Source organism: Oncorhynchus nerka, linkage group LG25 (genome assembly GCF_034236695.1).
Source record: "Oncorhynchus nerka isolate Pitt River linkage group LG25, Oner_Uvic_2.0, whole genome shotgun sequence".
Taxonomy (NCBI): Eukaryota; Metazoa; Chordata; class Actinopteri; order Salmoniformes; family Salmonidae; genus Oncorhynchus; species Oncorhynchus nerka.
Genome location: NC_088420.1, coordinates 9364516 through 9386884, shown reverse-complemented (window position 1 = coordinate 9386884; position 22369 = coordinate 9364516). Strand labels below are relative to the sequence as shown.

Below are 22369 nucleotides of genomic sequence, written 5' to 3'. Positions count from 1 at the left end.
GTGTTTTCCATATTGAATGGTTATAAAGTGCAAGGTTTCTCTGAATTGAATTGAAAACGGTCTTAGGTGGCAGGGGACGTGACGTGGAGCGTGGCAATGAGCGCGGTCGGCCCGTTGGCTATTTATAAAAAATAAATCAATTAGAGGCTTCATCTTCGCAGTGTAGATGTATTTTATTTTTTAATTTCTTCATTTTGAAGCCAAATTCCTGCAATTATACAGAAAACGTTGCCGTTCTAAAGCTAGTTTCCTGCAGGTCTATGCATTTTGCCATGGCTAATGCTGTTATTTTGCTCAAACATAATACAAATAAATACAACTAAATTCATTGTTTTGGGAATTTTCCATTTATATTCTCCCAGACTTGTATCGCATAATTCTGTGATTTGTTAGTTCTCAAAACAATATAGGTCCATTTGATCTTTTCTACATGCATATATATGGTTTTAGTTGTTTGTTATTCCATCCCGATAATGTCTAAAAAATAACTTTTTGGACCGAGGCAGCCCCTAAAGGCACCGAGGCAGCCTGCCCAAAGGCACCGAGGCAGCCCGCCAAAAGGCATAAAAAGCGTATTTTATTTGTGTGTATTTGTATGGTGGCTTCATAAAATGAATTTAGTCCTAAATGGACAATAAAGTATATTGTATCCCCTTGGAAAGGCACCATTTTCCAATAACATCAACTGTAAGGTTGTGTGTGTGTGTGTGTGTGTGTGTGTGTACAAGAGAGGGATGAAGGAGAGGAACGGTGAAGACCTTGATCCGTCACACCTGCACAGAGTGAAGAACACGGCAGCCAAACTGTTCCAGCTCAACAAGGCCATCGGGCAGCTCCACTCTGCTCTCTCTCTCATCCTCCGAGGTACTCGCACAGTCTGGCCATCAGGCAGCTGCTCTCTCTCACTCGCACTCCGACGTACTCAGTCTGGCCAGCAGGCAGTTCCACTTAGCTCTCGCTCTCTCTGATCAGACTATGTGAACCTAGTGGTTGGAAATCTCACTCCAGTCTTTTTCAAACTGCTCCTCGCTCAAAGGAAGTTAAAAAAAACACTTCCGCTCCAAATTCACTCCATTCATTGAAATCACCATTTAACCAACATCCATCTATTTTTGTGACTACCTTAACCTACCATTTTGGTTTTGAAGTATTGAAACCGAACCATATGATTGGAATGAAAAGTATTTGAATAAACATGAAACAGTGAATGTAAGAAGAGCACATTATTTGAAATGGACTACATGTCATATTAAACACTAAATAGACTACATGTCATATTAAACACTAAATAGGTCAGGAGCCAGACAGAGAACCTAAGAAAGAACAAAAATGAATTATTTGGGCTATATTATTAACCTATTATTAACCTATTATTAACCTATTTCAAGGCTATAGCCTACAAAGAAATGCATTTGCGAACACAACACACTAAGCTGGCAGGGACACTGGGCTTGGCAGCATTTAAAAAATGTTGTTCTATTAAATCATTATAGTCTACAAATTGGGCATATAGGCTGTAAAAATGAAACAGAAAAATTCCTTTTATTATGCGCTGTGCTTTTAATTTCTTTATTTTTAGTAACGCGAGTTGAGTTTGGTCAGAGTCTGTGGCGTCAGGCTCTCATACGATGTTGCCTGGGGAGCAGGCCAGCAGTGGGGGGAACCCTCTCTACGCTTCCACAGCCACTAGGGGTGCTAAACACCCTTCTATTCTACCTTTCTTATCGTTCTGTAGGTCTAGTGTAGCCTAATGGTTGTTTGGGGGGGGGGGGACCCTCTCTACGCTTCCACAGCCACTGGGGGTGCTAAACACCCTTCTATTCTACCCTTCTTATCGTTCTGTAGGTCTAGTGTAGCCTAATGGTTGTTTGGGGGGGAGGAATAACTCTATCAAAACACAAAGCACCTTGAAAGTGATAAATGCCAGGCCTATTGGGCCAAAATCATTGTTAGCCTATTATATATAGATAGTAGAATGAAAATCAACACAACTTTTAAAAAATATTTTAAAATTATTATTATTTTTTATTAATAAGAGGTCAAATAGTTTTGTGCAGAAAAAGTATTTATTCAATGACACACTTAGCTAGCTACCCACCTCGTTTCTTTCCGTTAGCAGGTCCACGTAGTAAGTACACCATCATATGCTTTCAGGATTAGTGTATTTTCAGAATCCACAATGGCTCTTTAGTTGTGGACACATAACCACGCTCCATCTCTTGCTCTGTTTGTTTATGAAGATATTTTGTGAACTTCGTGACAGTAACTATAGCAAGGGGCTATTAGCAGCACACAAGTGGACCACAAATGCATGCTGGGCCGGGAATGCCCTGAGCTGGTGACGTGAGCGCTACTGGAGTGAAATTGAAGCGGGTGAGAAGACCGACACTCCAGCCTTTTGGGGAAGCTCGCTCCTCACTTCAGTCAAATAGATACTGATCCCGTCAGGCAGCTCCACTCTGCTCTCTCCCTCCCAAGTACCTTGTTTGGACTAGGAGAAAAAAGACTACAGTTTCCTCAGTATTATCCCCAAAACATAAAGGCTGTTGTCTAAGATGTAACTGACCTAAATACCTTATTTTCCTTGTATTTATTTCATTGTGACTTCAACTTATGTGCTGGAAAGGTTTGAGCAATTGTATATTCTTATCAACCAGTAATCATCAAGGGAAGGAGACAAGAGAAAGATGATGATTTTTGTGGACTGTAAGGACCCAGACAGATGAAATGACCAGTAAGTTGGATGCGTGTGTGTGTCTATAAATGTAATATATTATATAAAGAATGTTGTTTCCGTGCCCAGGTAAAGTGACACCAGCCTCATCGCCTGCCGAGAAACTGTCTTCTCGTACAAGACCATCGACGAGGTCATCAACAGTCTCCCCAGTGGCGCCAACAACTTCAGCCTCCGTCTGCCCTGCGTGCAGACCGTCATGGCGGCCCGGGATGAGCTCCACGCTGCCCTGCAGTCCCCGAGTAACGTCTTCAACCCCCAGGGACATAAGGAGGAGAAGACAGGGTATTTTGGTTCAGAGAAAAGCTTAGTAGAAATGAGTCTGGTGAAGGAAGGGCCCATGGTGGCTTCAGCCATGGGAATGAACAGAGGAGATGCACAGGCGCGATGAGCTGATCCGGGTTGTGTTTCTGTAGGCATGTAAATGCAGAAAAAAACTGGCAAATGGGGAGGTAGTGAGATCTGAAGTTGTCCAATAAGGAACACTTGTTTTTTTGGTTTCTGTTACAAAACATTTTGCTAAGGTGTGCCCTAATGAACATGACCCAGATGATCAATGTAAAAAAAGAGATACTGGTTCAATGCCATTGATAGAAAGAACCTACAGTGAGAATGTTTACTTCAACGGTCTATCCAATTGCACTAAAACCCAAGGTTCCCTGTTGAATGCTTTATTTTGGCCATTAAAGATTTAATTAGATTGTAAAGTACTTGGTAATTGAATTGTACCGCAGTTTGCCATTTTGGTTAGATCTTCTCATTCTTGGTTCCTTTTATGTGTAAACGTCTTTTTCATATTGTTGCATTAAAACATATGTAGGTGAAGGCACAACTTACTGTAGCTCACTCAAAGCGGTTAGAGGTGTTATGGTCAGGCTATCCTTGGGAGGCTATCAGTGCGTCAACTATATTCACTTAAAACCTTGCACAAAGTCATTTTTGTCTTCTCATTCATGACACTTTTTTGTCTCTTGGTAAAGATTTCGATACCTCACAATCATGTCACATTACGAGTGAGGACAATACATTTATATTTCTCTACTTGTGTTTATCTTTTTCTCCAGGACTCCATAAATGCCTATTTTAGTATCCTGAAATGTATGGATATTTGTGCAATAGCTACAGTAGTAAGTAAAGATGATTATGTCTCTCTGTCGAGCACTAGAAACCCCCGTACATTACTTCTCTCCCGCTCCCAGGTTCTGCATCACTTCATAAATGCCCATTTCACTTGAGGTTCCCTCAAGTCTATGAAATGTACATTGAACGAAGACTTTCAGGGTTACAAACAACGCCATGAACCTGTTTATGTTTAGAAAAATGTGGCGCAGGAGGACTAATTTATAAATATTTAAATCCTCTTCGAAGGCTGAAGAAAACGCACAAACTTTGGACACCATCCATTTACTCAACCTTGGGTAGGTGGAAACTTTAACGTTTAAGATAAATTACTCAAAAAGTAAAGTCAGAATTCCATATCTGGACATGTAGCTTGTGCCTTTGCAACTTAAATGTATATTTAATTAGATTGCCTTAGCCTTATAGACATTCGATATAAAACGTTCCCAGCAGTCCGTGTAGCTCTGCTATCACCATTGAGACCGTGTCTGTGCCCTTGATCTAGGTCGGGCAAAACTAAACATGGCGGTGTTCGCTTTAGCAATCTCACTGGAATAAAAAACCTTCATTCGTTATTATTGAAAGAGATTTTGATATCGCACAACTCGAAATATGGCTACTTAATGTTAGATCCCTCATGTGCAAGACGGTTATAGTCAATGAACTAATCACTGATCATAATCTTGATGTGATTGGCCTGACTGAAACATGGCTCCTCCTGGTTACACCAGTGACTATATTCCCCCGCACATCCAGCAAAGGTGGAGGTGTTGCTAACATTTACAACAGCAAATGTCAATTTAAAGAAAAGAACATTACTTTTTGTCCATTGAGCTTCTAGTCATGAATTCTATGCAGATTTTTCAATCACTTTTTATAGCTATTGTTTACAGGCCTCCTGGGCCTTATACAGCATTTCTCACTGAGTTCCCTGAATTCCTATCGGACCTTGTAGTCATGGCAGACCATATTCAACATTTTGGTGACTTCAATATTCACATGGAAATTCCACAGACCCACTCCAAAAGGCTTTCGGAGCTATTTCAACAGTCATTACCCTGGATCTAGTTTGTCCGGTGGGGCGTAGCCTAGTGGTTAGAGCGTTGGACTAGTAACCGGAAGGTTGCAAGTTCAAACCCCCGAACCCTGATCTGTTCACCGGACATGCTACCGTGTCCTGGGCCTGCTGTTTTCAACTCTCTCTCTACCGCGCCTGTTGTTTCGACCTCTGAATGCTTGGCTAAGAAAAGCCAACTACCATTTACTCTTGAGGTGCTGACCTGTTGCACCCTCTACAGGTTCTTGCCTTCTAGGGAGTTTTTCCTAGCCACCGTGCTTCTACACCTGCATTGTTTGCTGTTTGGGGTTTTAGGCTGGATTTCTGTACAGCACTTTGAGATATTGGCTGATGTAAAAAGTGCTTCATAAATACATTTGATGGATTGATTTATTTCTTATGGAGGATTGACAGTTTAATTTATAATAATTAATATTCCCACTCAAGTCAACATTCTTTGACGTGTGGACCGCTATCCATCTTTGTAGTACATTTGAAAGTTGACATTTCTACTTTATTCACATTTTAGTACATTTATCAGATATTTAAATGTATGCTTTGTCTCAACCAACAAAAACACTTCATGTGAATAGGGCCTAAGCTACAACGTCTGAACATGAACGAAAAATCGGAGTTTATGCATTTTTTTTTTAGAATTTACGTTATAGCCTAAAAAATGTTTTTATTATTATTATTATTATGACAATCCTGTTTTTGTAAGCTTCCTAATGATATTAGACTCAACCTTTTTATATTTTTTTCAGTGATGAAAACATGGATGTCTCATGGTATGGTGGGCTATGCAACAATAAGTCAACTTTGAGCATCTTTATCTCTTAAATCTTTATGTTTAAAAGTAAATACTTGTAAAAGTAAATACTTGTTGTGACCAGATAACAATGAAAAGATGTATTTTTCATGACGTTTTCATGTTGTCGTGAAAATACGTCTTTAATCAGTTTGTTGTATTCTGGTTATACAGTATGACCAGTTTACAACCAGAAAATCCCATTTAGGAAATATGTAAAAAGGGCAGTTAACCCACTGTTCTTAGGCCGTCATTGAAAATAAGAATATGTTCTCAACTGACTTGCCTAGTTAAATGAAGGTAAAATAAATGTTTTGTGGTTATTAAATATGCTCAGATTGTAGCAGTTGCTTCTTTACTTACTAAGAAGTTAATGTACACTACCGGTCAAAAGTTTGGACACAACTACTCATTCAAGGGTTTTTCTTTATTTTGACTATTTTCTATGTTGTAGAATAATAGTGAAGACATCAAAACTATGAAATACCCTGCAACCATTTATTCCCCCAACATCCCCATAGTATTTCTCAGGCACTAACATAAAGTTTATTTGTGTTCTCTGGTCATGTAAACATCATGGTTCTGACCTGTGTGGTGGTCATTACCATCTCCACATTGAAGAGGAGGTCTATAATGCTGCCCATGATGGACGGCGGTCCTGTGGAACTGGCCTACGTGCAGATCAGGTAGTCACCACACAGGGGCACCATTTCACTACCATTACTATTACTGCTGTTACAATACTTAGACAGTTACTTTCACATACATTTAAAGTAAGTATATATATATATTATTTTTTTTGAAAAGACAAGTAGTTCAATATTTTTATGCATTTGGAAATAGAGTTGTGAAAGTATTTTGAAAAACTCAAATACACTCCCATGCATTTTAACCTAGGTATTTGAAAACACCTAGTATTTGAGCATTCCGATCAAATAGAATTTGGTATCCCAGTTCTGTTACAGTATTTGCTCTATCCTTCTACAGAATATTTAATATCTTTTAAAATGTAGGCTTAGTGGATAGTGTGTAAGGGTTGGTGGTTTTTCCCTACGTTGTTTTGTTTCACTGTATATAATACAGTGAAATATGAGTGTACTCTGTCCAAGGCTGCTTCCATCATTTTTATAGACTGGTCGTTGTCACTTAACACCTTGTTGCCATTTTGATTTTGTGACATGAGTTTGAGTCATACCTACAGTAAATACAGTATATTATCTATTCCCTGAAGTGCTGTTTACTATCGATCAGAGGGGAAATCATTTCAACGCAGAAACGTTATTCCTGCAACTCGGCTGCACGGGTCACAATAGGAACTCTGTGGAGGGGTATATTGGCGTTGACTCCCGATGGCAGTCCGGGCGGTAACTAAAACACATTCCTCCGCTGAATAAACTAGAGCCCTTGCCCACCCCACAGCTGGTGCGGTTTAGCGGCCACCTGAACTGGAAGTTAATTTTATCGTAAACAGAATTAGGGAGTGATGGACGGGGAGTTTCAGTGTGAGGTGCTTGGGTTGGGTGGGTAATGGGGAAACTGAGTCTCCTAGCAGGGTGCCCAGTCCTTGATTTTGTGTCAAGTGGCTTGTGTTTGCTTTCTCTCAGGACTGCTGTGAAAGCGTTGCTGGTGCTACTGCCAATCCTGGGCCTGAACTGGCTCTGTGTCATCCTGGTGCCCTTCTCCTTAGGCATGGCCTATGTCTTCATCCTCCTCAACTCACTGCGTGTATGGGCCGCCACGTACTCTAATCTAAAAAAAACTTGACTTCGTTCTCGCTGTCTTTCTCTCACTCTGTTCTCTTTCTCGCTTTTTCCCATTCTCTCTCTTTCAGTTGTTCTTTCACTCCTTCTCCGCTCTCCCTCTCTCTTTTCTCTCTCTCTGCACCCCGTCATTCTCTCTCTTTCTCCTATATATTTTTGTCTTTCTTTTCCTCTCCCCCTCTGCACTCTCGTTCACTGAGAACACCACCTCTTTCAATGTGTTATACAAGAATGGCTGTATTGGGCTGTGTGATTATTCACTATAGGCCTATTTCAATGGAAGCCTACCCAGTAGAGGTACAAACTGTGTTGTGGATGTTGATTGGAGAATTTACAGGGATTGCAAGACCACTAGTCACCAATGGAAGACGAACTGACTCAAGTTTCAGTTGAGACTGTTGTTCTTTGAACGGCCTCTGTTTTTGTGTGAATATAATGTGGTGCTGTGTTTGAACCAAACTCCCAGATGAAACGAGGAAAAAAAGACACGCAATCAATATTTGTGGGAAATAACGTTTTTTTTTTTGAAGGACTCACTATACCTTCATAAACATCCCATTTTCTTCTTCTGTTAAATCAGAAAGCTTTTCCATTATACATTCTTGTGATTCTCTTATTCTCACCCTGAAAGAGAGCAACAAACTCTCAAGGTTTCAGTTTGTATTTCTTGGAGACAAGGTTGACTTTGACAGGAAATGAGTAGCGCTCTGCTTGTGTTAAACAGGTGCTAGTGTTTATAAATGAAAGTGCAAATGTACAAAATCGTTTCATGAGATACTACAACATTTACAGGCTGGCATTTTGATTGGCAGTTGTGTTCTTGTTTTTTTCCTTTGTCATTAAATACATGTTGGTGAAAATAATTGTTATAAAAATATACTTTTTTATTTTTTTATTAAGTGAATAATTTGCAGTTTTCAGTCAAATCTACCACAGCCTGATATTGGATTCAGTATTTTTTTATACAGTGAAATAAGGTATTTTGTTAGGTTTTATCGGGTATTGTGCCCAGGACTTAATTCCAGTGTAACTGAATTTATCTTGCTTGGCTGTGAGAGTTATTCTCTGATTGCAGTCTACCCTGGTGTGTGGTCTACCCTGGTGTGCAATAATCACACTGCTCACATCCCTGCTTGGAAATTTGTAGTCATCTTTAATCAATGGTCTCTTTAATTGAGCTGTATATTTAACAAGAAATCAATAGAGATTTAGCCCTAGTCAGATCATTAAGAAAGCTCTCGCTCTCTCTCTCTTCTCAAACTGTGAATAGTTCTGTTTCTCCCACATCAATAAATGGTTTTGTCACAACAATAATTCATGCAGACTCAGTTGGCTCTATAGCAGGGCTATTAGTTGGGATGGAGTCGTTAGCTACTGTAGTCGGCTGTCACTTTCACAGTACAGTTGAAACACAACTTCCTCCGAGTTTCTCCGGTAAGTCCTGCTATAGAGCTAACTGAATATGGCAGGTAGCCTAGTGGTCCTCTACAGGTTCGGTGTCCCCACCCGTGGGACGGTTGAGCTAATGTGATTAGTCGGAATAGGTAAGACATGTCTCATAATCCTTTCAGTTTTCAAATCAATTTAAATTGGCTATTTTGGTTATTGGCCTTAGTTTCCTGGCAGATGACCTTGGTGCCCTGGCCGGTGACCTTGGTTCCCTGGCAGATGACCTTGGTGGCCTGGCAGAGCGGGTACCTCTTGAAGGCAAATGGCCTTCCCTCTAAAATCTCGAAATTCCAGGCCTGATAGCAAGGCTCTATAGCATATTCAGTTAGCTCTATGGCCTATTCAGTTAGCTCTATAGCATATTCAGTTAGCGCTGTAGCATATTCAGTTAGCTCTATAGCAGCGCTCTATAGCATATTCAGTTAGCTCTATAGCATATTCAGTTAGCTCTATAGCAGGGCCCTATAGCACATTCAGTTAGCTCTATAGCATATTCAGTTAGCTCTATAGCAGGGCCCTATAGCACATTCAGTTAGCTCTATAGCATATTCAGATAGCTCTATAGCAGGGCCCTATAGCACATTCATTTAGCTCTATAGCACATTCAGTTAGCTCTATAGCAGGGCTCTATAGCACATTCAGTTAGCTCTATAGCATATTCACTTAGCTCTATAGCAGGGCTCTATAGCACATTCAGTTAGCTCTATAGCATATTCACTTAGCTCTATAGCATATTCACTTAGCTCTATAGCAGGGCTCTATAGCACATTCAGTTAGCTCTATAGCATATTCAGTTAGCTCTATAGCAGGGCCCTATAGCACATTCAGTTAGCTCTATAGCATATTCAGTTAGCTCTATAGCAGGGCTCTATAGCACATTCAGTTAGCTCTATAGCATATTCAGTTAGCTCTATAGCATATTCAGTTAGCTCTATAGCAGGGCTCTATTACAGGGCTTTAAGCAGCCAAAGACACTACCCATATTAACAACCCATATTAACAACCCATATTAACAACCCAAATTAACAACCCATATTAACAACCCATATTAACAACCCATATTAACAACCCAAATTAACAACCCAAATTAACAACCCATATTAACAACCCATATTAACAACCCATACAAATGGTGTTTTCCCGCTTATTGCATTTTAGAATATTTGCTTTTATATCGTACTGCGTGAGCAATGTGCTCATTGCTGCGAGTATAATGTGAAGAAATAGCCTAATAGTTTGTCAACAGTTTAAGCTAAACATTCTAATCTGTTGCATCAGCCTCATTGCTTTGAAACATTTTTTTTTGTATGTACAGTGATTGGTTGTATTCATTTGGGATCTATGTCCTACAACTGTCCCAGAGTATTTATGTCTCGCACAGAAGGACAAGCTGAACAATAGAATAGGTCAACTATTGTACCATAGGGGATAGCAGATTAACATAGACGAGTGAATTTTTGCAGTAATTCTAACATCTTCAATAATACACCTGGGATATTTGATAAGGTCATTAACAACCCATATTAACATCTAATACAAATGGTGTTTCAGCATTTCACTGCATTTTTACTACACCTATTTGCTTTTTCAGCATTTCACTGTGAGGTCAACCTGTTGGATTGCATTTCACTGTGAGGTCTACTACACCTGTTGGATTCGGCATTTCAGCTAAAGGTTCTAACCTGTTGTATTCAGCATTTCACTTGAGGTCTTTGAAACCTGTTTTTTTTCACTGTGAGGTCTAGTGATTGTTGTATTCATTTCACTCTAGGTCCTACACCTGTTGTATTCGGCATTTCATGAGGTCTACTACACCTGTTGTAAGGACATTTCACTGAACTACACCTGAATAGGCATTTCACTATGAGGTGTACCACCTGGGTATCAGCATTTCACATGAGGTCTACTGAACCTTTTGTATTCAGCATTTCAATAATACACCTGTTGTATTTGCATTTCACTGTGAGGTCTACTACACCTGTTGTATTCAGCATTTCACTGTAAGGTCTACTACACCTGTTGTATTCAGCATTTCACTGTAAGGTCTACTACACCTGTTGTATTCAGCATTTCACTGTGAGGTCTACTACACCTGTTGTATTCGGCATTTCACTGTGAGGTCTACTACACCTGTTGTATTCGGCATTTCACTGTGAGGTCTACTACACCTGTTGTATTCGGCATTTCACTGTGAGGTCTACTACACCTGTTGTATTCGGCATTTCACTGTGAGGTCTACTACACCTGTTGTATTCAGCATTTCACTGTGAGGTCTACTACACCTGTTGTATTCAGCATTTCACTGTGAGGTCTACTACACCTGTTGTATTCAGCATTTCACTGTGAGGTCTACTACACCTGTTGTATTCAGCATTTCACTGTGAGGTCTACTACACCTGTTGTATTCAGCATTTCACTGTGAGGTCTACTACACCTGTTGTATTCAGCATTTCACTGTGAGGTCTACTACACCTGTTGTATTCAGCATTTCACTGTGAGGTCTACTACACCTGTTGTATTCAGCATTTCACTGTGAGGTCTACTACACCTGTTGTATTCAGCATTTCACTGTGAGGTCTACTACACCTGTTGTATTCGGCATTTCACTGTGAGGTCTACTACACCTGTTGGATTCAGCATTTCACTGTGAGGTCTACTACACCTGTTGTATTCAGCATTTCACTGTGAGGTCTACTACACCTGTTGTATTCAGCATTTCACTGTGAGGTCTACTACACCTGTTGTATTCAGCATTTCACTGTGAGGTCTACTACACCTGTTGTATTCAGCATTTCACTGTAAGGTCTACTACACCTGTTGTATTCAGCATTTCACTGTGAGGTCTACTACACCTGTTGTATTCAGCATTTCACTGTGAGGTCTACTACACCTGTTGTATTCAGCATTTCACTGTAAGGTCTACTACACCTGTTGTATTCAGCATTTCACTGTAAGGTCTACTACACCTGTTGTATTCAGCATTTCACTGTGAGGTCTACTACACCTGTTGTATTCAGCATTTCACTGTGAGGTCTACTACACCTGTTGTATTCAGCATTTCACTGTGAGGTCTACTACACCTGTTGTATTCAGCATTTCACTGTGAGGTCTACTACACCTGTTGTATTCAGCATTTCACTGTGAGGTCTACTACACCTGTTGTATTCGGCATTTCACTGTGAGGTCTACTACACCTGTTGTATTCAGCATTTCACTGTGAGGTCTACTACACCTGTTGTATTCAGCATTTCACTGTGAGGTCTACTACACCTGTTGTATTCAGCATTTCACTGTGAGGTCTACTACACCTGTTGTATTTAGCATTTCACTGTAAGGTCTACTACACCTGTTGTATTCAGCATTTCACTGTAAGGTCTACTACACCTGTTGTATTCAGCATTTCACTGTAAGGTCTACTACACCTGTTGTATTCAGCATTTCACTGTAAGGTCTACTACACCTGTTGGATTCAGCATTTCACTGTAAGGTCTACTACACCTGTTGGATTCAGCATTTCACTGTAAGGTCTACTACACCTGTTGTATTCGGCATTTCACTGTGAGGTCTACTACACCTGTTGTATTCGGCATTTCACTGTGAGGTCTACTACACCTGTTGTATTCGGCATTTCACTGTGAGGTCTACTACACCTGTTGTATTCGGCATTTCACTGTGAGGTCTACTACACCTGTTGTATTCAGCATTTCACTGTGAGGTCTACTACACCTGTTGTATTCAGCATTTCACTGTGAGGTCTACTACACCTGTTGTATTCAGCATTTCACTGTGAGGTCTACTACACCTGTTGGATTCATCAATTCATTGTGAGGTCTACTACACCTGTTGTATTCGGCGCATGTGACAAAAACTTTCAATGGATTTTGATTTTAACTGAATTAAATAATTTATCTGAGTCTATCAAGCTTCCATACTGACTTAACATGGAACATTGTCTTATTTACATGTTCATATGTGTTACACTTCCAAGATAACACATACAGCTGTATTGCTCATTTGCTGGTAACAAAAACGATCTGTTCAGGAAGAGTTTTCATCTGCCCGTGAATTAACACTAAATATAACATGTTGGTGGTTTAGATGTTACAATCGCTGTCTGTATTTATCACTCCCACAACCACAGCCCGTGTTTATCATGCCGAGGCTAAATAAGGCCATAAATAACACTAACCTGCATCCTTTTGTAAAATCACCAGTGAATTACAGATACATGCTTTTCTTAATATGGTTTTAATTGTGACAGTGTGAGTACCACTCGGGCTCCCGAGTCACGCAGCGGTCTCAGGCACTGGATCTCAGTGCTTGAGGCGTCACTACAGACACCCCGGTTCAAATCCAGGCTGTATCAGGCCGTGATTGGGAGTCCCATAGGGCGGTGCACAATTGGCCCAGTGTCGTCCGGGTTTGGCCTGAGTAGGCCGTCACTGTAAATAAGAATTTGTTCTTAACTGACTTGCCTAGTTCAATAAAGGTTAAATATTATTTTTTATTAACTCCAACCAATTAAATGAAATGGACACAACAACAAAAAATGAGGATATATTGGTGAGGACTGAGTATTGTCCGGTCAGACTGGTCAACAACCCTCTTCTCAGGATGAATTAATGAAGCGACGGGGCGCTCCATGTGGACCCTTTAATAGCCAGGTGCTCCTGAGTACCATTATCGGCCCTGCTTTAAATACTGTGACTGGAGAGAATAGGAACAGACCTCCCCTGCCATGCAGAAAACTAGACCTGTCACTAACCTGGCATTCAGCTTATTGTCCCTTATTACATAGGCCCTGTTATTCAGTATACAGGCTTAATCACTCATTGTCCCTTATTACATAGGCCCTGTTATTCAGTATACAGGCTTAATCACTTATTGCCCCTTATTAAATAGGCCCTGTTATTCAGTATACAGGCTTAATCACTTATTGTCCCTTATTAAATAGGCCCTGTTATTCAGTATACAGGCTTAATCACTCATTGTCCCTTATTAAATAGGCCCTGTTATTCAGTATACAGGCTTAATCACTCATTGTCCCTTATTAAATAGGCCCTGTTATTCAGTATACAGGCTTAATCACTCATTGTCCCTTATTAAATAGGCCCTGTTATTCAGTATACAGGCTTAATCACTCATTGTCCCTTATTAAATAGGCCCTGTTATTCAGTATACAGGCTTAATCACTCATTGTCCCTTATTAAATAGGCCCTGTTATTCAGTATACAGGCTTAATCACTCATTGTCCCTTATTAAATAGGCCCTGTTATTCAGTATACAGGCTTAATCACTTATTGCATTATTGCTCTTCAGCTAGACAATCATTCAAGTATGGCAACATTTTTGTAGGAGACTATTTAGTGTTGTGACTGTAGTTAATGTGAACACATCACTATTTAGTCTACTGGATAGATCTCTAGATACCAGATATTTCGCTTCTTTTGACGTCTTCAGAGTGTTGACATCCTGTGAAACAAAAGGCATCATACAAATAAAGTATTTTTTGCTTTGTTGGGAAGTTTCGACTTCACCTGGAATGCCAGTTTTTGGTGTAAGACCTTTTGAAGACGAGGGTAGGGGTTAAGTTGCTACCACCCTGTTTTTTGGTCTTTTAGGATGTATCATATTTGTATGATGAGGGGTTAGAAATCGCCTCAACACAATTTCAGTGAGTCTCAGAGACGGTTCTCAGCGCTAGGCCCAACACAGAGGAAACATCCCGAGTGCTTTCTGTGGTCTTCTAATTGTACAGAGAGTATTTTCAGCCCAGTCTTTTCCGATGTGTTAATTGTGTTCAATTGAAATGGATTCACCTCTCTCATCTCTCTCCTCTCTCTCTCTCTCTCTTTCCTCTCTCTCTCTCTCTCTCTCTCTCTCTCTCATTGGTGCGGCTGGCTTCTGGGTTAAGCGAGCAATGTGGCTTGGTAGGTTCGTGTTTTGGAGGAGGCATGGCTCTCGACCTTCGACTCTCCCAAATCCATACGGGAGTTGCAGCGATGGGACAAGACTGTAACTACCAATTGGAAATTTGGGTGAAAAAGGGTTAAACATTTCAATTGAATAAAACAAAACTGTAACTCGGCCACTCTGGAGCATTCACAGTCTTCTTGGTAAGCAACTCTAGTGTAGATTTGACCTTGTGTTTTAGGTTATTGTTCTGCTGATTAATCTCCCAGTGTCTGGTGGAAAGCAGACCGAACCAGGTTTGCCTCTAGGATTTTGCCTGTACTTAGCTTCATTCCATGTATTTTTTGTCCTGAAAAACTCCCCAGTCCTACAAGCATACCCTTAACATGATGAAGCCATCACTATTCTTGAAAATAAGGAGAGTGTTTACTCAGTAATGTGTTTGTATAGGATTTGCCCCAAACATAACACTTTTCCATATTGATTTGCCATGCCTTGTTGCAAACAGGATGCATGTTCTGGAATATTTGTATTCTGTACAGGCTTACTTCCTTTCAGTCTGTCAATTAGGTTATTATCGTGGAGTAACTACAATGTTATAGGTCCATCCTCAGTTTTCTCCTGACACAGCCATTAAACTCTGCAAGTGGTTTTAAAGTCGCCAGTGACCTCATGGTGAAATCCCTGAGCGGTTTCTTTCCTCTCCGGCTACTGAGTTAGGAAGGACTCCTGTATCTCTGTAGTGACTGGGTGTATTGATACACCATCCAAAGTGTAATTAATAACTTCCTGTTCAAAGCGATATTCAATGTGAGCTTTTTTAATATAGGTGCCCTTCTTTCAGAGGCATTGGTAAACCTCCCCGGTCTTTGTGATTGAATTTGTGTTTGAAATTCACCGCTCGACTGAGGAACCTTACAGATAATTGTTTGTGTGAGGAACAGCGATGAGGTAGTCATTCAAAAAATCATGTTAAACACTTATTGCACACAGAGTGAGTCCATCCAACTTTTTATGTGACTTGTTAAGCAAAGTTTTACTCGTGAACTTATTTAGGCTTTGAATTTTTTTATTAATTTGTTAAAATATCTAAGAACATAATTCTACTTCGGCATTGTGGGGTATTGAATGTAGGCCAGCGACAAAACAAATCTCTATTTAATCCATTTTAAATTCAGGCTGCAACAAAAGAAAATGTGGAAAAAGTATAGGGTTGTGAATACTTTCTGAAGGCATATGCTCCATTTGATTTACTATAGCATGTCATTGATCCTTGGTATATATTATAGTACATTAAAAAAACACATTTTTGAGTGAAATATGTCATCGAAAGTGGGAGAGTCGTACCTTAACCAAAATACACTCAGACAAAAAAAAAGTATATCCATATATCCACAGAATATGAGAGGATTTTCACTCCTTCCCGGCCGTCTTTATGAACTCGTGGACCATAAATACCACCATGCCTCATCTGTTCTCTTATCAAGCTGGAAATAAATAGCGTGGAGCGGGGGGCTCCGTTTGCCCATAAATCGCTCGACCCTCCGTCATCCAATCTCTTTGCAATGTCATTCAAAAGCTCTCTGCTATCCATTACCTAGGAATAATGGGCTCCTGGCCATGCATTGGTCCGTCGTATTATCAGCCCATAATTTCAAACTATCAATAACTGTTGAGAGAGAAAGAACTAAGGAGTGACTGGGGATTGGATGTTGGAAAAGTTTACTAATTGACAATAATTGTGGAAGAATGAGTGTAAAAGTGTAAATTAGCTGCTGCATTCAGAGTTGTTGTCGTGTAAAGGTTTTGTTTTTGCTCAGCAGAGGTGATTTCTGTATAAGGCAGTTAAAAATGGTTCTAGTTTTGAACCGCAAGAGAGCAGTGTAATTTCAGTCTGCCCAGTTCTTCTAATTACAGTGTGGGATATAGGAAATCAATAACTTTCAAGTCGATCTCATCGATTAGAAGGTGCTGAGGATTGCAATAGTATTTTAATTTCCTTTGAAATTATAATAGCCGGACGCTGGATAGAAATTCAAATCCATTCAACAGCTCTTCAGAAACGGTTTAATAATCATTTTTTTATAAATAAAATAAATATATTTGAAAAACCTAATCCAACGATAAAATGTCATTAATCAGATTAATTGTGTAATTGATTTATAATGTTGAAGATGCTACTGTACTTTCTGATAAGATGATAGATATTTACTTCAGTGCCTAAAAATTATAAATTTATTATTATCATTATTATCATTTTTTGTTGCCTCTTTGTTTCTGATTAAAATTATTTAGTTTTCTATGGGCATTTGGTCAAAATTATGTTTAATTAACTTAATAAGATGTAGTACCATATGTAGAACTGTGATATAATATGAGGTCGTAATGAGGTTTCTGATTGGCCGTTCTTCCCTGGATCCTGTGTGTGGTAAGGGGGATACAGAGTGTATACATTTAAGTCATTTAATAGATGTTTTTACACAGAGACACTTTACAAGAGCCATTCGTTCTTAACCGCTAGGCTACCTGACACCCTTATACCCAACGCTCTTAACCGCTAGGCTACCTGACACCCTTATACCCAATGCTCTTAACCGCTAGGCTACCTGACACCCTTATACCCAAAGCTCTTAACCGCTAGGCTACCTGACACCCTTATACCCAACGCTCTTAACCGCTAGGCTACCTGACACCCTTATACCCAATGCTCTTAACCGCTAGGCTACCTGACACCCTTATACCCAAAGCTCTTAACCGCTAGGCTACCTGACACCCTTATACCCAACGCTCTTAACCGCTAGGCTACCTGACACCCTTATACCCAACGATCTTAACCGCTAGGCTACCTGACACCCTTATACCCAACGATCTTAACCGCTAGGCTACCTAACACCCTTATACCCAACGCTCTTAACCGCTAGGCTACCTGACACCCTTATACCCAACGCTCTTAACCGCTAGGCTACCTGACACCCTTATACCTAACGCTCTTAACCGCTAGGCTACCTGACACCCTTATACCCAACGCTCTTAACCGCTAGGCTTCCTGACACCCTTATACCCAACGCTCTTAACCGCTAGGCTTCCTGACACCCTTATACCCAACGCTCTTAACCGCTAGGCTTCCTGACACCCTTATACCCAACGCTCTTAACCGCTAGGCTACCTGACACCCTTATACCCAACGCTCTTAACCGCTAGGCTTCCTGACACCCTTATACCCAAAGCTCTTAACCGCTAGGCTACCTGACACCCTTATACCCAACACTCTTAACCGCTAGGCTACCTGACACCCTTATACCCAACGCTCTTAACCGCTAGGCTTCCTGACACCCTTATACCCAACGCTCTTAACCGCTAGGCTACCTGACACCCTTATAGAAGCTAGAGAACTTCTGACAGGTGTTAGAAGACTTACAGTTGAGATAGAATACCTGTAAGCTTGTTGTGATAGTTTACCATGACATGATTGTTGAAAGAACCAGTAGAATTATTCTTATGAATGTTTCTCAGTCAAAGATGGCACCCAATCAATTAATCTATACTGATTCAATACTCATTGGCTGTTCAAATGGCATTTTAGGAGCCAATGAAACAAGGGAAAATTGACGTGTGTGTATATATTTTTTGACAACGTGTATATTTTGACGTGTATATATTTTCGGGGTAAAACCTGGACGACGCTGGGCCAATTGTGCACCGCCCTATGGGACTCCCAATCACGGCCGGATGTGATACAGCCTGGATTCGAACCATGGACTGTAGTGACACCTTTTGCACTGAGATGCAGTGCCTTAGACCACTGCACCACTCAGGAGCCCTACTAGTAAACACATTTCAAATTTAGTTTCCACACCTACTTATGGAAAGAAATTCATGTTTGGATACATTTTTTAGCAATAAAATATCAATTTCTAAAATTCAATGAAATTTGGGTTGATTCCATATTTAAAATGTTAATGTCCAGATCTCCAGTATACACGGACCCAAAAACCTTATTCGATGTTGGTGATGCTGGGAAAGTAAGCCGGGAGAATTACATGCTTCCTGTCGAGAGAGAATTTAAAAATCCTGTTGTTACTCATTTCTCCACCACCACCACCCACCACCCCACACCTCCACCACCACCACCCCACACCACCACCACCACCAATACTTCCAACCCACACCTTCACCTCCACCACAACCTACACCAATACCTTCACTCCACACCACCTCCACCACTGCACATCCCCACCACCACCACTACGCCACACCACCTCCACCACTACCACCCACCTCCACCACCTCCTCCACCACCCACCACACCCCCACCACTACGCCACACCACCTCCACCACCTCCTCCACCACCCACCACACCCCCACCACTACGCCACACCACCTCCACCACCTCCTCCTCCACCACCCACCACACCCCCACCACTACGCCACACCACCACCACCACCACCAATCTCCACCACCCACATCCACCACACCACCCCACCACGACCACCACCCACCACCACCACCCACCACGACCACCTCCACCCCCACCACCACCTCCACCACTACCACCTCCACCACGACCACCTCCACCACCCACCACCACCTCCACCCACCACCACCCACCTCCACCACCACCCACCACCACCTCCACCACCCATCTCCACCACTACCTCCACCACCCACCACCACCTCCACCACCCACCTCCACCACCTCCTCCACCACCACCTCCACCACCCACCACCACCACCCACCACCACCACCTCCACCACCCATCTCCACCACTACCTCCCCACCACCACCCACCTCCACCACCCACCACCACCTCCACAATCCACCTCCACCACCCACCACCACCTCCACAATCCACCTCCACCACCCACCTCCACCACCACCCACCACCCACCACCACTACCACCCACCACCACCCACATCCAACCACTCACCACCCACCACCCACCTCCACCAGCCACCACCCACCACCCACCTCTACCACCACCCACCACCACTCACCTCCACCAACCACTTCCACCACCCACCTCCACCACCCACCACCACTTGAGTTGCTCGGAATGAGCGACTTTCTAGTAGTTACAATTGGATGATTGTTGCGTTTAACACCTTTAAAAATTTTTTTAAACCTTTGTACTTAAAAGTTGGGAAATAAATACACAAAAACAGAAATGGAGGAATATTTTATGACATCATAGACACAAACACAGAGCCATACAAAGGGGAGAAAAAAAGGATATAACAAGCCCCCACAAAAAATAAAGAAGGTGTATGTCTTCATGTCGATGAACTACCATTTGTTTGCACTTTGAAGTCCCGTGATCCGTAGTAAACTGTGATTGCATGTGACAGACTCCGGGTCCCCTGCTTTATCATGATGAATACTCCGGCAAAATGCCTTAACCGCCTCTGGCTCCACACGTCAACGCCGATGGCACATGGCTCGGCTCACCTCAGGTGGGGACGAGGAAGTAAGGAAACACGTCCGTAGGCTGCAGGAATTTTTCAGTTTTCCACCTTGCTAATGCAACTTTCTCTCTGAGTTTGCAAATCAGCGCATTTCATTGATCATTGTTAGTGTTATTATAATGCTCCTCCAGTGTGGTAGTGTTATTGTAATGCTCCTCCAGTGTGTTATTGCAGTGCTCCTCCAGTGTGTTATTGCAGTGCTCCTCCAGTGTGTTATTGTAATGCTCCTCCAGTGTGTTATTGTAATGCTCCTCCAGTGTGGTAGTGTTATTATAATGCTCCTCCAGTGTGGTAGTGTTATTGTAATGCTCCTCCAGTGTGTTATTGCAGTGCTCCTCCAGTGTGGTAGTGTTATTGTAATGCTCCTCCAGTGTGTTATTGTAATGCTCCTCCAGTGTGGTAGTGTTATTATAATTCTCCTCCAGTGTGGTAGTGTTATTGTAATGCTCCTCCAGTGTGTTATTGCAGTGCTCCTCCAGTGTGGTAGTGTTATTGTAATGCTCCTCCAGTGTGTTATTGCAGTGCTCCTCCAGTGTGTTATTGCAGTGCTCCTCCAGTGTGTTATTGTAATGGTCCTCCAGTGTGTTATTGTAATGCTCCTCCAGTGTGTTATTGCAGTGCTCCTCCAGTGTGTTAGTGTTATTGTAATGCTCCTCCAGTGTGTTATTGTAATGCTCCTCCAGTATGTTATTGTAATGCTCCTCCAGTGTGTTATTGTAATGCTCCTCCAGTGTGTTATTGCAGTGCTCCTCCAGTGTGTTAGTGTTATTGTAATGCTCCTCCAGTGTGTTATTGTAATGCTCCTCCAGTGTGTTATTGTAATGCTCCTCCAGTGTGTTATTGTAATGCTCCTCCAGTATGTTATTGTAATGCTCCTCCAGTGTTATTGTAATGCTCCTCCAGTGTGTTATTGTAATGCTCCTCCAGTATGTTATTGTAATGATCCTCCAGTATGTTATTGTAATGCTCCTCCAGTGTGTTATTATAATGCTCCTCCAGTGTGTTATTGTAATGCTCCTCCAGTATGTTATTGTAATGATCCTCCAGTGTGTTATTGTAATGCTCCTCCAGTAGTGTTATTGCAATGCTCCTCCAGTGTGTTATTGTAATGCTCCTCCAGTATGTTATTGTAAATCTCCAGTGTGTTATTGTAATCCTCCAGTGTGTTATTGTAATCTCCTCCAGTGTGTTATTGTAAATCTCCTCCAGTGTGTTATTGTAATGCTCCTCCAGTGTAAATCTCCTCCAGTGTGTTATTGTAAAGCTCCTCTAGTGTGTTATTGTAATGATCCTCCAGTGTGTTATTGTAATGCTCCTCCAGTGTGTTATTGTAATGCTCCTCCAGTGTGTTATTGTAATGCCCCTCCAGTGTGTTATTGCAGTGCTCCTCCAGTGTGTTATTGTAAATCTCCTCCAGTGTGTTATTGTAAATCTCCTCCAGTGTGTTATTGTAATGCTCCTCCAGTGTGTTATTGTAATGCTCCTCCAGTGTAATGTTCCAGTGTATTGATCCTCCAGTGTGTTATTGTAATGCTCCTCCAGTGTGTTATTGTAATGCTCCTCCAGTGTGTTATTGTAATGCTCCTCCAGTATGTTATTGTAATGCTCCTCCAGTATGTTATTGTAATGCTCCTCCAGTGTGTTATTGTAATGCCCCTCCAGTGTGTTATTGCAGTGCTCCTCCAGTGTGTTAGTGTTATTGCAGTGCTCCTCCAGTGTGTTATTGTAATGCCCCTCCAGTGTGTTATTGCAGTGCTCCTCCAGTGTGTTATTGTAATGCCCCTCCAGTGTGGTAGTTTTATTGTAATGCTCCTCCAGTGTGTTATTGTAATGCTCCTCCAGTGTGTTATTGTAATGCCCCTCCAGTGTGTTATTGCAGTGCTCCTCCAGTGTGTTATTGTAATGCCCCTCCAGTGTGTTATTGTAATGCTCCTCCAGTATGTTATTGTAATGCTCCTCCAGTATGTTATTGTAATGCTCCTCCAGTGTGTTATTGTAATGCCCCTCCAGTGTGTTATTGTAAGTGCTCCTCCAGTGTGTTATTGTAATGCTCCTCCAGTGTG

At 41.5% G+C, this 22369-nt stretch overlaps 1 protein-coding gene across 1 annotated transcript in view; it reads left to right on the top strand.

Moving 5' to 3' along the window:
• The window catches only part of LOC115109751 (uncharacterized), a 38768-nt gene extending 32718 nt beyond the window's left edge, over nucleotides 1-6050 (top strand). Inside the window, 2 exon segments of the mRNA XM_065009985.1 lie at nucleotides 729-864; nucleotides 2806-6050. Coding sequence (XP_064866057.1) covers nucleotides 729-864; nucleotides 2806-3125 — 456 coding nt within the window. The 3' untranslated portion in view covers nucleotides 3126-6050.
• The last annotated feature ends 16319 nt before the right edge of the window (nucleotides 6051-22369 follow it).